The sequence below is a fragment of the Lolium perenne genome, chromosome 4 (genome assembly GCF_019359855.2).
Source record: "Lolium perenne isolate Kyuss_39 chromosome 4, Kyuss_2.0, whole genome shotgun sequence".
NCBI classification, from domain to species: Eukaryota; Viridiplantae; Streptophyta; class Magnoliopsida; order Poales; family Poaceae; genus Lolium; species Lolium perenne.
This window is the reverse complement of record NC_067247.2, coordinates 403,853,309-403,868,981: the sequence shown is the minus strand read 5'-3', so window position 1 is coordinate 403,868,981 and position 15,673 is coordinate 403,853,309. Positions and strand designations below refer to the sequence as shown.

The 15,673-nt window shown below is 48.4% G+C and overlaps 1 protein-coding gene across 1 annotated transcript; it reads right to left on the bottom strand.

The window, feature by feature from the left end:
* Window positions 1–9,446: 9,446 nt before the first annotated feature.
* On the bottom strand, window positions 9,447–15,317 carry LOC127297441 (serine carboxypeptidase-like 18). Its single transcript, XM_071818426.1, has 13 exons — window positions 15,041–15,317; window positions 14,175–14,324; window positions 12,460–12,659; window positions 12,250–12,352; window positions 12,103–12,140; window positions 11,913–12,014; window positions 11,692–11,775; window positions 11,338–11,490; window positions 10,773–10,844; window positions 10,540–10,661; window positions 10,219–10,332; window positions 10,082–10,127; window positions 9,447–9,933 (listed from the first exon to the last, which is right to left on the bottom strand). Exons 1-13 carry the CDS (start codon window positions 15,315–15,317, stop codon window positions 9,850–9,852), a joined length of 1,545 nt encoding a protein of 514 aa, XP_071674527.1. The 3' UTR covers window positions 9,447–9,849.
* Between the last annotated feature and the right edge of the window lie 356 nt (window positions 15,318–15,673).

Sequence of the window (15,673 nt, the reverse complement as noted above, 5' to 3'; positions counted from 1 at the left end):
GACATGGTTGGCCCATTCAAAACTGCGAGGAGCAGCTTTACCCACATCCTAGTGATGGTGGATAAGTTCACCAAATGGCTTGAGGTGAAACCTATCGCAAAGTGTGATGGGCACACGGCGGTGAAATTCTTGAAAGATGTTATCCTCCGGTATGGATACCCGCACAGCATCATAACTGACAATGGGACAAACTTTGCCCAAGGAGAATTCAAGCGATTTTGTGAGGATCATAACATCCGGTTGGATTTGTGTTCCGTGGCACACCCACAGGGCAATGGCCAAGTGGAAAGAACAAACGTGCTTGTGCTTTCCGGTATCAAACCGAGGCTCATTGAACCACTTGAAAAGACGCCGGGTTGTTGGCTTGATGAACTACCATCAGTGTTGTGGAGTATAAGAACCACACCGAACCGGTCTACCGGATACACACCATTTTTCATGGTATATGGAGCAGAAGCGGTAATACCAACCGACATCATCCATGACTCACCACGAGTTCAACTCTTTACCGAAGAAGAGGTAAAAGAGGCCCGAGAAAATGATGTTGATTTGCTCGAAGAACAAAGAGAGCTGGCTTCGGCAAGATCAGCCATATATCAACAAAACCTCAGACGCTATCATAGCCGGAAGGTAAACCCGAGAGTGTTCCGGGAAGGGGACCTAGTCCTACGCCTAGTGCAGCGTACTGAAGGGCGGCACAAACTCTCACCTCCGTGGGAAGGGCCATTCATTGTGAGCAAGGCTCTGCACAATGATACCTACTACTTGATTGATGCACAGGAATCAAAGAAGGGAAAGGCGGACAGGTCAGGAGAGGAAACCAAGCGCCCATGGAACATAGCTTTGCTTCGCCCTTTCTATTCCTGAGGATGTACTGTAAGAAGTTCCTTTTTGTACCTTATTTGCTATGAATAAAAGATGCCGGCACCTCGAATGAATCTCGGGGACTGCCTCTACCGAAATTGCATGTAATATGTTTATTTTTTCAGTTTACCGGTTGCTTAGTGAACGTTTTTTCTTTTCGGTTTAGTAATGTGTTAAACTTACCGGAGTCTTCGACTCTGCTGCTGTCCGCAACCTGGCTTCATGGCAAGCAAGATAAACCGGTAGGAATTAAACACGTGAACCACGAAAAGAGGGAGTGGGAACGAACAATCCGGAAAAATTTAACTAACCCCGGTTATACCGGTTTTTTGTGCAAAATTTTGAGTTATTTCTAAGTTCAAGAAAGTGCTTGCTTGGCAAAAGAACTTTGGAACTCATACGCCAAAAAACCCAGAGAGGTAGGCAGAGCCAAAGTAAAAGAACCAAGTGTGCATCGGATTGAATGCCGAAACAATTCCGGAATATTCACAGTGCAAGATAAAAGCAAACGATGAGTAAAATGCTAAGATAGCATACAAACTTAAACTTTATAAATTACCGGTATAGCTTACCGGCATAAAATGTTGTAGCACAGCCAAAGGAGCGGCAAAGTATTATCTTACATCATAAACCCCGGCATACCGGGGTAGAATTTAATGAGCATTGTTTTGAGACAACAGGTGATACACATAATGAAAGTCTTCAAGCAACCGGAGGTTGCGCGCCGGCTTCAGGAGCTTTCGGAGGAGCATCGCCTTGTTCCGGAGGGGCATCGCCTTCTGCCGCTTCCTCATTCTCCTCGTCCTCGACGTCTTCTTCCTCGTCGTCGGAGATTTTGTCTCTGACGCCGGGAGGAGGAGGGATGAAGGTGCGCGTGTGGGCAAACTCCGCAATCCGGTAGGCGCGGTCCTCGCGCTTGGCGGTCAAGACCGGATCAATATCTGTGGGCGCATCGCCGCGAAGGCTGTGGAAAGCGTCCAGATCCAAATCTTCGTACCAAGAGCAGGCGATGCGCAGCGCCGCATCCGCTCCGGCACGGGCCGCTGAGCACTTCCACTCCCGGAACCTTCTTCCGGCATCCTTCAAGCGATCAGAGAGAAGCGTCAGGTTTGCCAGAACAGCTTCCTCGGGCCACAGCACCTTGAAAATTTCTAGGGCCCTCTCAGGCAGCTCGACCAGGTGCCGGTCCACAGCCCTCATATGGGAGATCCGGGCGGCCAACGCCACAAGATGATCATAGGGATCCCAGGGCGCATCCGGATTGCTGAGAGCCTGCTCAACCCTGCGCTCCGTTACCTTCTTTTGCGCAAAGGGCTGGGAGTCCGGGAAGAGCTCTGCAAGAAAAGATAAAGAAAAAAAAAGGAACCGGTATAAGGACATACTGCCGGAAAGTGCAAGCTTTTAAGCAAAAAGAAGAAGAGAGACTTACGGAGGGCCAGTGTATCGGCTTGAACGACCAACCGGTCATATTCAGCCTGATCCATGGTAAGGGTGGTGATCCGGTCTTCTGCCTCCTTCCGCGCTTTGCTCTGCTCCTCCAGCTCTGTCCGCAGCACCTCGCTGTTGTGGGCGTACTCCTTCAAGGAGTCATCCAGCTTAGTTTCAGCAGCAGCTTGGGCGTCTTTGAGCTCTTGTGAGTGGCAGAGTTCAGCCGCCATAAGCTTATCCTTCAGCTCGGAGAAGCTAGTCCTCTGAGCATCCAGAGCTTGTTGGTGCTCCTTGGCAAGCTGCTCCTTTTCAGCTGCAATCCGGGAGCAAAGTGTTAACAGAAAGATAACCGGTAGGTTAGAAAGGTGGAAACCAACCGGAAAGGAAATGATACCTTTGAGCGTGGCGAGCTGGTCAGAGAGGTCCTTGACGGTGGCTTCTGGAACAACTGGCATGCAAAGAGTTTGTAAGAACTTAAAGGAAGAAGCAACCGGTGAAAAAGAAGCCGGAGGAAAGAAAAAACTAACCTTGGCATTTGCTATGGGCCTCAGAAAGCTCCCGGTGCTCCCACAGAAGCTCCTCGAAGAGTTGCTTCCGGGTGTCAAAGGTGCCCTGTTCAAGTTAAAAGGTTCCGGTAAGAAGATGCCGGTATTGACAGAAAATTTCGCGCTAAGAATTGCGCTCTCCACCCGAAACCCGGGGACTGGCTATGCCGGTTTCTTGTGTTTCTAACAAAGTTTCGCGCTAAGAGCTGCGCTCTCAACCCGAAACTCGGGGACTGGGAGGATATATATAATCTTGAAAGAGTAAGAACCGGCATAAATTTAAGGAGTGATGAAGTTTGTGCAACTTACCACCACGTTGTTGTTGGCGTCGTGCCACGCGGTGTCAAATTCTTTGACCGCGCGCCGCAGCCGGCCAAAGTGCTGCCCAGTGCTCCGGGGGCCAGCAGGATCAATCACCGGCAGCTTATCCTTCCCCAGGCCGAGCGTCGCTAGGGACAGATCCGCTCGATTCCACTTTTCAGCATAATCGGCGAGATGGCCCAGGTCGGCTCCTCCGCGGGTGAGCTCGGTAATCCGGCCCAGCTGAGCTGAAGCCGTTTCTCCGGCCACAAGGGCGGCGCGGCTGGCATGCAGTACGAGGGACCGCGAGCCGGGGGAGGGAGAGCTGGCAGCGGTGGCCACCACGGCAGGATCTTGCGCGGAGAGCTTAGCGCCCTCCGGAGGTGTAGCTTTGGCGGCGGCAGGCTTGCCGGTAGGGGCAGCCGGTGGAGGCATTGATGTGCCTCGGGACGGCGCAGGAGCATCCGGTGCATCCTTTGCCAGAGAAGAGCTTGCCGGCGCGGAAGAGTCCGGCACAGACTTGGAGGGGGAGGAAGCAGATGTCTTCTTCTTCTTCTTCGGGACGGGAGGAACCAGAGGTTCCGCCCGCCCGGCATCTTCTGTGCCGGCGCCGATGTTGCTGGCGCCGGTGTCTTCAGTTTCTGGAGGGGAAAGGAAATCCTCCTCCGCGCGGTGATGAGAAGTTTCCGGGGCCGCGCGCCCCGCACTTGTGTTGCCTCCCCGTGGGGAGGCAGGAGATTTGCCGGCACCAGATGGTACCGGACTTGGTTGAGGAGGAGGGGAGGCCCTGGCGGCATCCTCAGAGCCTTTCGGCCTCATGCCGGTGGCGCTCTTGGAAATCTTGAGCGCGGGGCTGAAAAGATAAAGAAGAAAGGAGGTTCAGAAAAAACTTCCAGAAAAAGGATCATGAAACAAAAGGAAAGGGGAAACGGAGACTTACCCGGAAGCTACCGGCATCTCCCGTTTCCGGCGGTGCTTGACGGTGACCTGTTTCCCGCCAACAACTTCCTTCCGGAGGCGCTTGGCAGGAGGAGCATCGCTCGAACCGGCTTCGGGTGCCGGCGCTTTCTTCTTCTGGCCCCGGGAGGAAAGTTTCTCCAGGTACTCCGAGCCAACCTCTGCCTCCAGCGGGGTGGCGTGCTCCACGACCGGTGGGTTGGCGCTGGCTGAGGGGAGATCTGCAGAAAGACAGTGCATAAGGTAGCGAAAGAATAAAATACCTCGAGAACAGTGATCTCATCATCGGAACCGGAAACTGCGGCTGGAAAGTTACCGGGGCGTGAAGTATGGGTCCTGCCCATCTTGTGCTTTTTCCCAACCACATAGGGATCCGGATCCTCCTTGTCCAAGGCGCGCTTGCGGATAGGGCCTTGTAGTGCCTCCGCAGCGATGCGAGGAAAGCGCGCGCAGGCCTGAAGAAAAAGAGAGATGGTTAGCAACACGTTAAAAGCTACCGGAACAACAATCCGGATTGTTCAGTTCTTACTTCGGCAGTTGGGGGATTCAGGGAGCTGAGGGGAAGGAGGCCCCACTCCCAGTCCATCGGCATGTCGGTTTGGCAAATTTGCCTAGCCTTGAGGACTACGTCCTTTTTGCTTAATTGGCAGCCGGTGATCTTGGTCGGATCACGGGGGCCGCACATCTGGCTCATCTTGTGAGCCCGACGTTGGAGAGAGAGCACCCGGCGTGAGATGAACGCGCGGATGATATCATTCGAACTGATGTCCGTGTCCTGCTTGAGCTTCTCCAGGAATCGAACAATCTGGTTGGTTTCGATATGGTTATTCCCCGGATTGAACGTCCAGTTGACCTTCGATGGCGTCCCCGGGAGGTAAGCTAGCAGATTGATGAAATCAGCGGCGCCCTTGTTCTTCACGTAGAAGAAGGTATGTTGCCACGCCCGGCATGACTCCAGACCGGAGAATTTGAAAAAGGGGCTCCCCTGGCGCGCGCCGATGATGCAAGAGCCGCACTGAACCGGAGGCTTAGGTTTGGGGATGTTCTTGCCTTGGACCGAGTTGATCCGAAGGCCGAAGAAGCGAGCGAAAGCTTCTTTGGTAGGAAGGAGACCTATGAAGGCCTCCATGAAAGAAACAAAACAAGAAAGATAAAAAATGGCATTGCCAGGAAGGTGATGAGGTTGGAGTTTGTAGAAGTCGAGGAACTCCCGGAAAAAATCAGAGGCCGGAAGGCCAAAACCACGCTCAAAGTGGGCAGAGAAAACTACGTATTCTCCGGGTTCAGGCGCGGGTTCCACCTCGCTGCACGGAACCCGGCAAGATACTTCTGCCGGTATCCTTCGGGAGCAGTACAGCCAGTCGATTTCCGGCTGCTTCACGTCGGAACCTTTCCAGGCTCCGCGGGTGACCGCCGCCAAGTTCGCACCAGAAGCTTGGCTGGAGCTGCTGGCCTCCTGACCCCTTCCGGTTCCGGCCTCGGGAGCAGAGGAAGAGCTATTCATCCGGTCAAGCTCTGCTTCGAGCCTGTCGGAAGCCCCGCTATGGTGGCTGCTGCCGGCAGAGTCGGAAAGATATGCTCCGGATGACATACCGGTGAAAAGATGCCCAAGTCTACTTAAAAACAGTTTTCCCAAGATCTAGCCTTGCGCGAAGATCTACGAATAAGAGAAAAACCAAAAGAAAAGGGAAAGTAAATCCCCCATCGGCCCAAGAACTGGAAGGCAAAAGGAAGAGAACGTAGAGGCGTTGAGGCTAACCTGAGGCGAAGGACGTTGAGGGTGACGGTCGCCGGAGATGCGGCGAAGTTACCGGCGATGGAGATGAACGGCGATGAAGAAGAGAAAGGAGTTGCCGGGGCGGTGCTCTGGGTGAAAACGGCGAAGCTGCGGTGAATCTCTGCGGGGCAAAGCCTAGCGGAGCTTCTTCGCGAGTTTCGACGGAGAGATGGACCTAGGCGGCGACCGGCGGCGAGAGGAGCGCAGAGGGCAAAGGCTCGAAGTGCTCTGGGAGTTGCGAATGCGGGGAAGGAGACGAAGTGGAACCACCGTCCCCTTAAATAGAGAGAAGAGGTCGTGGGCCGGTAACCGCTGGGCCACGACGGTTCACCTCGTGGGCCGCCACGTGGCGCGATGATACACGCGCGGAAAACAGAAAGCCACAGGGAGGCCGCACGGATCCGGAACGGCAGCGAGGATCCGGTGTGGCGCCATAAGTGCTGGCGCCAAAGTCGAAGGGAAGTGACCCCTAACACTGTCGCGCCAGGCACAGTGCGCATGTCACTGACAGGCGCTGTGCCCGAGATATTCTCGACTTCGTCGAGGAAAGTCTTAATGACAAACATACCGGAAGGTTTGGTGCTAACATGAGTTCGGCAAGGACGCCGGAAGGTTTGAACTGGTTACCGGAAGGTTTAAACCGGTACCTTGAATGTATGGAAACCTGGCATGGTCCGTTGGATAGGATCCACCGGACTATACCAGCTTCGGGGACTAATGTTGGGGGGATGACCCCCGGTATGCCAAAGGCATGCCAAACCGGATGGTTTGAGCCATCAAAGTACCGGTTTAAAGGTTATTCCAGATAACAAGAGTTGGTTTTATGCAAAGTGCATCGTGCCGGTATCCCAAGAGGAGGTATGCCGGAGTGCTGTAGCCCAGAGGGTTTCAGCACTAAGGCAAAGGTTCCGGAACCCATGGTAAGATACCGGGGGTCCGGTATGTTTTCTTTGGTAGCACGACAACGGGCAGTCAAAGATTCCCCAAGAGCTATACGACAAAGATGAGCGAAGCACTTCAGCTTTAAACGAAGCCCTGGCGCCAAAGCAAGTGATGACGTAAAAGGTACCGGCAGAGGTCACCAGCCCATGTATAAAGAAGATACCGGTACCAGAAGGCCAAAGTGGCTTTATAAAGTAGTTTGTCTAGTCAAAGATGCCATTAGGGTTTTCTAGGGTTTCTTCCCCTGTAAGCCACCCTCTCCCCTATATAAGGAGAGGGGGCACCCCCTTGCGCGGGTATGCAACATTAGAGGTTGGACATTGTGTGCTGTAGGCTATCTTGTATCCACAAACCTGTAACCTCTTGTGGTCAAGGAATAGAAAGATCTGAGGGGGAAATAGTTCTTGTGTTCTTCTTCTTCTACCTCTGGCCAAGGCCAAGTTCTTCAGGAAAGCATCCGGCTATCCTTCCGGAAACCCTCCCCCAAATCCTCTAGCGCACATTCGGCCCCAACTTAAGCCATCCTATGGCATCTGTCTGTTCACCACGACGACATATACAGTAAACTAGTTTAGAACAAACGGACATGCATTTGTATTTCACTCCCGACCCAATAATCGTTTACCGGAATAGTTTATTTTCTATTTTCTTAAATTGGCTAGCATATATGCATAAAAGCTCTCAAGAAAAATGACAACAGGCATCCATCTTATACATACAATCAAAGAAAAAATGACAACACGCATCCATTACTATTCCTAAATTACATGCTGCACAATTTTCCCAAAAAGCGTGCGTCTTGCTAAAGAAAAAATTGAGTTGTTTCATGTCTAATCAAGGGTGGTGAAAATTTTGTCTAATCTATCTATAAGGAAGGGACGTCCACTACTACTCCAAAGAAAAACTGTGCTTGGTCTATTGGCAACCGGTAATTAGCGCTTGAACGAGGTCCCGACAACTAGAGTGGTGTTATTTTCACCTTATTAATATCATAGAATTACATTCCAATTCAGAGTACTCCATATATTTCGTAAGATTACTTGAAAGATACTATAAAAATGAACATGCAAAGAAAAAAATCAATCTTTTGTAATACATAGTAAATGCAAGATACAACCACAAACTATTGTGGATTAACACAAAAACCTCTAACACTCACTTAAATGTGTACCTCTTGATGGGATTCGTAGCATAGAAAACAAAAAATTTCCTACCGCCAGAACGAATAACAAGCCAAGGTCCAATCAAGAAGATGGTAGCAACGAGAAGATCATGAGACTAACCCTCGAAGATTCCAAAGTCTACGAGATTAGATCTCGTTGTTGATGTAGTCGATCACTTGCCGCTTGCAAAAGCGCGTAGAAGATCTTGTCGGTGCCACAGTCGGGCAGCACCTCCGTACTCGGTCACACGTTCGGTGTTGATGACGACGTCCTCCTCCCCGTTCCAGTGGGCAGCGGAAGTAGTAGATCCTCCTCGGAATCCCGACAGCACGACGGCGTGGTGGCGGTGGTGGTGGAGATCTCCGGCAGGGCTTCGCCTAAGCGCTGCGGGAGAGGTGTGAGGAGGGGGGCGGCTAGGGTTTGGGAGAGGGGGAGGGGTGCGGCCAAGGGCAGCCTTGATGTGGCCGGCCAGCCCCCCTCTCCTCCTCTTTATATAGGTGGAACACCCAAGGGTTAGCCCAAAGATTCGAATAAGAGTCCAACTCAAAAACTTACCAAAGGGGGAAACCTAGGGGGAGTAGGACTCCCCCCTTTCCTTTCTACCTTGGCCGGCCATGGGTGGTGGAGTCCACCATGGACTCCACCCTCCCACTTGGTTGGCTGGTTAGGGTTGGTGGAGACCATCCGGGACTCCACCTTCCATGGTGATTTCTTCCGGAAGATTCTAGAACATTCTAGAGCCTTCCATAAATGCACCGGATCATTTCCAAACTTGGAAAGTGACTTCCTATATATGAATCTTATTCTCCGGACCATTCCGGACCTCCTCGTGATGTCCTGGATCCCATCCGAGACTCCGAACAACATTCGAACTCCATTCCATATTCCATATCTACTTAAGACGATATCAAACCTTAAGTGTGTCACCCTACGGTTCGTGAACTATGCAGACATGGTTGAGACTCCTCTCCGACCAATAAGCAATAGCGGGATCTGGAGATCCATAATGGCTCCCACACATTCAACGATAACTTAGTGATCGATTGAACCATTTACATACGAAACCGATTCCCTTTGTCACGCGATACTTTACTTGTCCGAGGTTCGATCATCGGTATCTCCATACCTTGTTCAACCTCGTTACCGACAAGTACTCTTTACTCGTACCGTGGCATGTCATCTCTTGTGAACTATTCACATGCTTGCAAGCTAATTAGACGACATTCCACCGAGAGGGCCCAGAGTATATCTATCCTTCATCGGGATGGACAAATCCCACTCTTGATCCATATGCTTCAACTCACACTTTCCGAATACTTAATCCCATCTTTATAACCACCCATTTACACAGTGGCGTTTGATGTCATCAAAGCATCCTTCCGGTGTAAGTGATTTACATGATCTCATGGTCAAACGACTTAGGTAACTATGTATCGAAAGCTTATAGCAAGTTGAACTTAATGACTTGATCTTATGCTACGCTTATTTGGGTGTGTGTCCATTATATCATTCAACCAATGACATAACCTTGTTATTAATAACATCCAATGTTCATGATCACGAAACCATGATCATCTATTAATCAACAAGCTAGTTATACAAGAGGCTTACTAGGGACTCCTTGTTGTTTACATAACACACATGTATCAATGTTTCGGTTAATACAATTATAGCATGGTATGCAAACATTTATCATAAACACAAAGATATATTATAATAACCACTTTATTATTGCCTCTTGGGCATATCTCCAACACCTCCCTCATCCTTTTGGGTACCAACTATTAATTACCACATGCAGACACATTCAAGTATCACCGCCATACACTTGGGTGCTACCAGCACTACCTCATAGAACAATCATACACACTGCTCAAAGCGGCTCACCAGAAATCCAACGACTAAACATAGCAAGGCATCTCTCTGGTTGGTACTCTGGTGCAGTGTGTCCACCACCCTATTAATTAAATTGAGTGTTTTTAATTGTTAATCGAAAAGTGTCCACTTAATGGTCTTTGAAATTGAGAATCTAAAGCGGAGTAAATTTTGTAGATATTCACATTTTAGTTCTCTCATAAATGATGGTAGCGAGACATATATGTTACCTTTATAGTAGCGAACGTCAGGTTATTTGAGTATGTTTCGGTGAATCTGCATATACATTATTATTTCATTATATAACCAAACAATAATATATATATAAGCAATTTAACTAGGCGTCATATTAAACAAAAATTATTACCCCGCAGACTGTCCATCAAGATGCCAAGCCCTCCATTCATCCATAATGGGGAAGTTGAGTGATCGTATCCAAGATTGTGTACCCAGAAATGGTATAACAGCATCATGGTCTCCACTATGCAAGAAGATAGATGAAAGGTTGGATAACTTAAATATGGCGAAATAGTAGATCGGTAAGGACATGGGAGCATATATGTTGTTTCCATATATATATTCAAGTAATGTTTTGCAAAATTGTGGTTTGCAGTGATACAGAACATTTCCAATCATAAAGTGCACAGTTTTTATATCAGATAATCTTTAGACATTAGTAGTTTTTTACCTGTATACCAAGGCATGATAACCTTTTGAAGTCATATTACGATGGTACTTTATGGTACTCCTTATGTCTATAGAATAAGGTAGATCATTTTCGTGGCACCTCACCCATTCATGTTTGGTTCCCTAAGATCATGGCGTATTGAGATGTATAAGAGCAGAAATAAACATTGGCTTGAAATTGCATGTTAATTTGAAAGTAAAAAAAACTTCTCAAGGATTATCTTGGTAATTTACCTTCTTAATCCCAAGTTTTTCCTTAGTCATGCCATTGTTTGTCCAATAATATAACAAGTATCTACCATAGTTCTGTAGATTAAAACATATGCATAACCTGATTCAGAAATAACTCATGGCGATATTAGAACATACTTGTACAGCAGACTTCTAAAAATACTAGGCCTTCCAAATTTTCCACAACCCATTCCTTTCATTGATGTGGCTGTATTAGATTTCATTAATACAAGATTACAACATGATATAAGTTCACAGTTATTAGTAAGTATTCTATTTTGAAAAAAAAAACACATATGAAAAGATAATCATTGCTCAAAGTCTTGTATTATTAATTAACGAAACCTAACATGCCTTAAAATGGAAATATAATGAGTATGTAGAAGAAAATCAAGATATAAAAGGAAAAAAGATAAGGGTGCAATGCTCAAAATTCTCAACGAAAACGAAAACATCAGAGAGGAATCTGGCAGACCATCTTTTTTTTATTAACATCAAGTAACCATCCTCTTGTTATTGCACGAGGACTTCAGTTTTTCATCAATGGAGTATATTACGATGAACTTACTTGACAATCCATTGGTAGCTGAGGTGGTGGATTTTTCAGTGCTCTAGTTTCCTCCTTCAGGATCTTTCTTTCTGTGGCCAGGTTAATTGGTCTAGAAGACAAATGATCGCAGTTTTTGTATAAAATGTGTGCCGCATTAATTTGATCAAATAGCTGTTGGGAAACATGAATTAGTATCTCGGTAGTATAATATACCATATTAATATATAAACCAAAATGATACTGTATAAATTTCTGAATTATTCGAAACAGGAAAATTATGTATTCGAAACAGGGAAACCATATCGTTCATATTTCACCGAATTGATACACCAATGATGATGGGGAGGTCCAAGTAGTTTTATCGATCCTTACATGGTTGAACTTGTCCAAATCTTGGGCGCAAAGTGCATTCCTCGGGTTTGTTATATCTTCTCCTGGGCAGTGCTCTATTATGGACTTAAGAATGTTCACATCATCACATGCACGCACATAGACATTGAATTAGTCAAACTCATATATTGGCAAAACTTTAGTAGGTTATTGCAGGTCAGTACGTGACTGAGCAAGAGCTGGAGTTGTGTCTAAGTAATCACCTCGTATAGCTTATCAGAAATTACTCCTACTCCATGCAGATATGGCACTCTCGAGTTATAATCAATGCCTTCACCTGTATTTGGATTACCTACCAGATAGCCCTAAGCATATATTTTTATCGTAGCAGGTCAGATCGAGATATTCGTGGTTAAGATGATTGTAGCATATATATATGCGTAAACTGGGTACCTTGAGATTTAAGGTTGGCATCATTCCAGCTTCAATGTCTGAAAAAAATCAGTGTGTGTTCAGGTTTGAATAGAATATATCCTCATGTTGAGAGCACCGTACCTTATACTAGGAGTGAATAATCGTAGCAAATAGCACGTACTCCACCTTCTGAGATCATCTGCGCGAGGAGTGGAGCGAAGATCCCCGCGCGCGAGTCTCCCCCCACATATAGAGGATTTGCGACGTAACCTGGATGCTCCGTCAACCACTGCCCCAAAATATGAACACAAAAACAGTATAACTAATAACTAACCATTGTTAGGTCAAGACTATATATATATATGTTCATTGTACCAACTAATAAGATTAATGTACCTTGGTAAGAAACGTTTTCAGCTGCACCGAAGAAGACATATCTCCAACATCATAGCCCTTGGGGTTCCGGGAGAAGGAAAACCCGGCACCGACTGGCGAATCAACAAACACAATACTCGCAGCCTTGGTCCAGGAGTGGGGATGGTACTGCAGTCGTGGTAGAGTCCCGTCGTAGGGTTCGATGATGAGCTTCAACGGTCCTGCGCGCAGACGGAATTGCATTACAGTACATACGTATCCAAATCCAACCGAACGAAACAAAGTACATGCACTGCAAGCAAAGGTAAAACAAATACTCCTCCCACTAGTAGAAAAGAGGGCTTTGATTTTTTTTTTCCAAAGAGCATTAGCACCGGATTTGGCACGAACCGGTGCTAAAGGGGTCATCTGCACCGGTTCGTGCGGTCTGAATGTCCAGGGACCAGCCGCGGCATTAGCACCGGTTCGTGAGGGACCTTTAGCACCGGTTCGTGCCACGAACCGGTGCTAAAGGGTTGGCGTCAGCCGCGAACCCTTTAGCACCGGTTCGTAACCCCCCCCCCCCTCCCCCCTCCCCCCTCCCCCTGGATCGCCTTTTTTAACTCTGTAAAATAGAAAAGAAAATGATAGAAAATTTAAAAAATAAAATCTTTTGAGATTCCTGTATGTTACGCAACCTACTATTAGGGAAAATTAACAAATTTAAATTTCGAATTTTTTTGCATAAAAAGCTCAGAAAAAGGTAAAATGGCATTAACTTTTGCCTACGACGTCGGAAAAAAGCGTATAATATATCAAAATGATCGTGGGAAAAAGTTACATCCGAATTCACCGGGGTTTACCTGGTTAGCCAATTTTTAGATTCTCAAAATTCCAAATTAAAATATGAAAGCAGGAAGATTTTAGTTTTTTGCTAGAAATTTAGGATTTTATATATTTTTTTATTTTTTTAAAATTAAAATTAATAATTGCATCCTGCATAAAGATTACTATTACTTTTAGCAAATTATAAGATTTTTAAATTTTCAGGTTCTAGGTTTGGCAAAAAAAATATTAAAATAATTAAAAAATTGAAAATAATTAAAAATAATACAAATTATAAAGTTAATATTTATTTATCTATTCAAGATTATTATTACATTATTACTTTTGTTTATTAAAAGAATTATTTGAAATTCAAACAATAAAGAAACATGACATCGACCAACATGTTAATAGGATTGATATGATACTAGTATCACATACATGCGCGCGAAGCACTTGGATGCGGGACGGGAAGGAACTTGGAAGTTAAGCGTGCTAGTGCTAGAGTAGTGGGAGGATGGGTGACCGAGCAGAAAGTTTGACCACGTGTAAGTAATTTAACTAGAGATAAGTGTAGTTAGAGACTAAACTTGTGAAATAACTAAAATATTAGAAATTCTGAAGAAAAAAAAGGAGTGGAAAATAATTGAAAAAAAAATTACGGTAGCGGGGTTCTACCGTGGCAGCGTTTTGACGATACGAACCGATGCTAAAGGTCCTCCGCCCGGGCGCTCCTCTGCAGGCCACGTGGTGCCCCACTGAACCGGTGCTAAAGGAGGGCCTTTTGCACCGGATGCGTTGCACCGGTTGGACATCCGGTGAATATGGCTCTTACCAACCGGTGCAAATGCCTCTTTTTCTACTGGTGTCCGTATCGCTCATCCCATGCACACTCTACCATGACGTGTAAATTCCAACAATTAACTGCTCACCTATCTCGAACATGAGTGCGCTGAGCGCGGAGCAGCGGTCGCCGCCGGTGAGCCAGAGCAGGACGGGGTCGCGTCGTGGGTCGCCCTCCGACTCAATGAAGTAGTAGAACAACTCGGCGCCGTTCTCCTCATCCACGGTCACGTACCTCACTACGGGAAAAAAGGACATTGCCGTGCGACAATTCGCACGGCAAAGGGCCATATATACACGGCAAAGCCTTTGCCGTGCGAAGTCACACGGCAACGATCGCACGGCAATGTTTATGACGGCAAAGCTGTCGTTGCCGTGTGACGTACCAAAATTGCACGGCAACGGCTTTGCCGTGCGTCGATTTCTTTGCCGTGCGCTAACAGCCTTTGCCGTGTGGGCAGCCTTTGCCGTGCGGCATGCGTCTCTGCCGTGCGGGCAGCCTTTGCTGTGCGCCATTTCAAAATACACACGGCAAAGCCTAATTTTAGAATTAAAAAAAAATTACTATCCCGTCTGCCGCTGCGCGCCAGACCACCGCCGCAGCGCCAGACCGCCGTCCGCGTCGCTGCGCGTCACCACGCCACGCCGTCGTCGCGTCAGGTCGCCGCCCGCTGGGTCGTCGCCGCTTCGCATCGCCGTCGCCAGGCCGAGGCCGTCGTCAGCGTCCTGGTCACCGCGCCAGGCCACCGTCAGCGTCCGTCGTCGTGCCGGCGCCAGCGGAGGGCGCCGTCGTCGCGTATGGGTCACCGCGCGCCAGCCGCCGTTGCGTCTGCGTCGCCGTGCGCCAGGCCAAAACCACCGTCGCCGCCAGCGCAGCGGCTGCCGCGTCACTTTCGCCGTCGCCGAGCCGCCGTCGCCGCGCGCCAGCCACCGTCGCGTCCGCGTCGTCGTGCGCCAGCGGAGGGCGCCGTCGTCGCGTATGGGTCGCCGCGCGCCAGGTCGCCGTTGCGTCTCGCGTCGCCGTCGCCAAAGCCGAGACCGGCGTCGCGTCCGCCTCGCCGTGCGCCAGTGCCGAGGCCGCCGCGCGTCCACGTCGCCAGCGCGCCAGCTTGAAGCTTCGCGCCGCCGTGCGTCCGCGAGGAGAGGATCTGGCTATCCTCGTGCACGACGCGAGAGAGGAGAAATGAAAGCAAGGGAGAGAGAGCGCTCACAATTATTATCCCTGTGCCCATCGGTCCTCTCTCTCCGCTTCTTATCCACACGACGCGAGCTCACACACGGAGCACAGATCGAGACGCACGCCGCATGTGCGCCTGGTCCCCACATGCGCAGAGAGGGATTGGAGAGGTGAAGGCCGTTGGATTTTTAAGGATCCAACGGTGCAAAGGGCTAATCCGTGGGACTATGATTTCGACCAATCAAAACATAGCTTCTTTGCCGTGTGTTACACAAAAACGCACGGCAAAGCCACGCCTTTGCCGTGTGTAGTGTTCTGGTACACGGCAAAGAAAACTGCCGTGCAGCGAATCTTTGCCGTGCGCTGGTTTCTTTCGTTGCCGTGCATGGTTTCTTTGCCGTGCGTTAATTT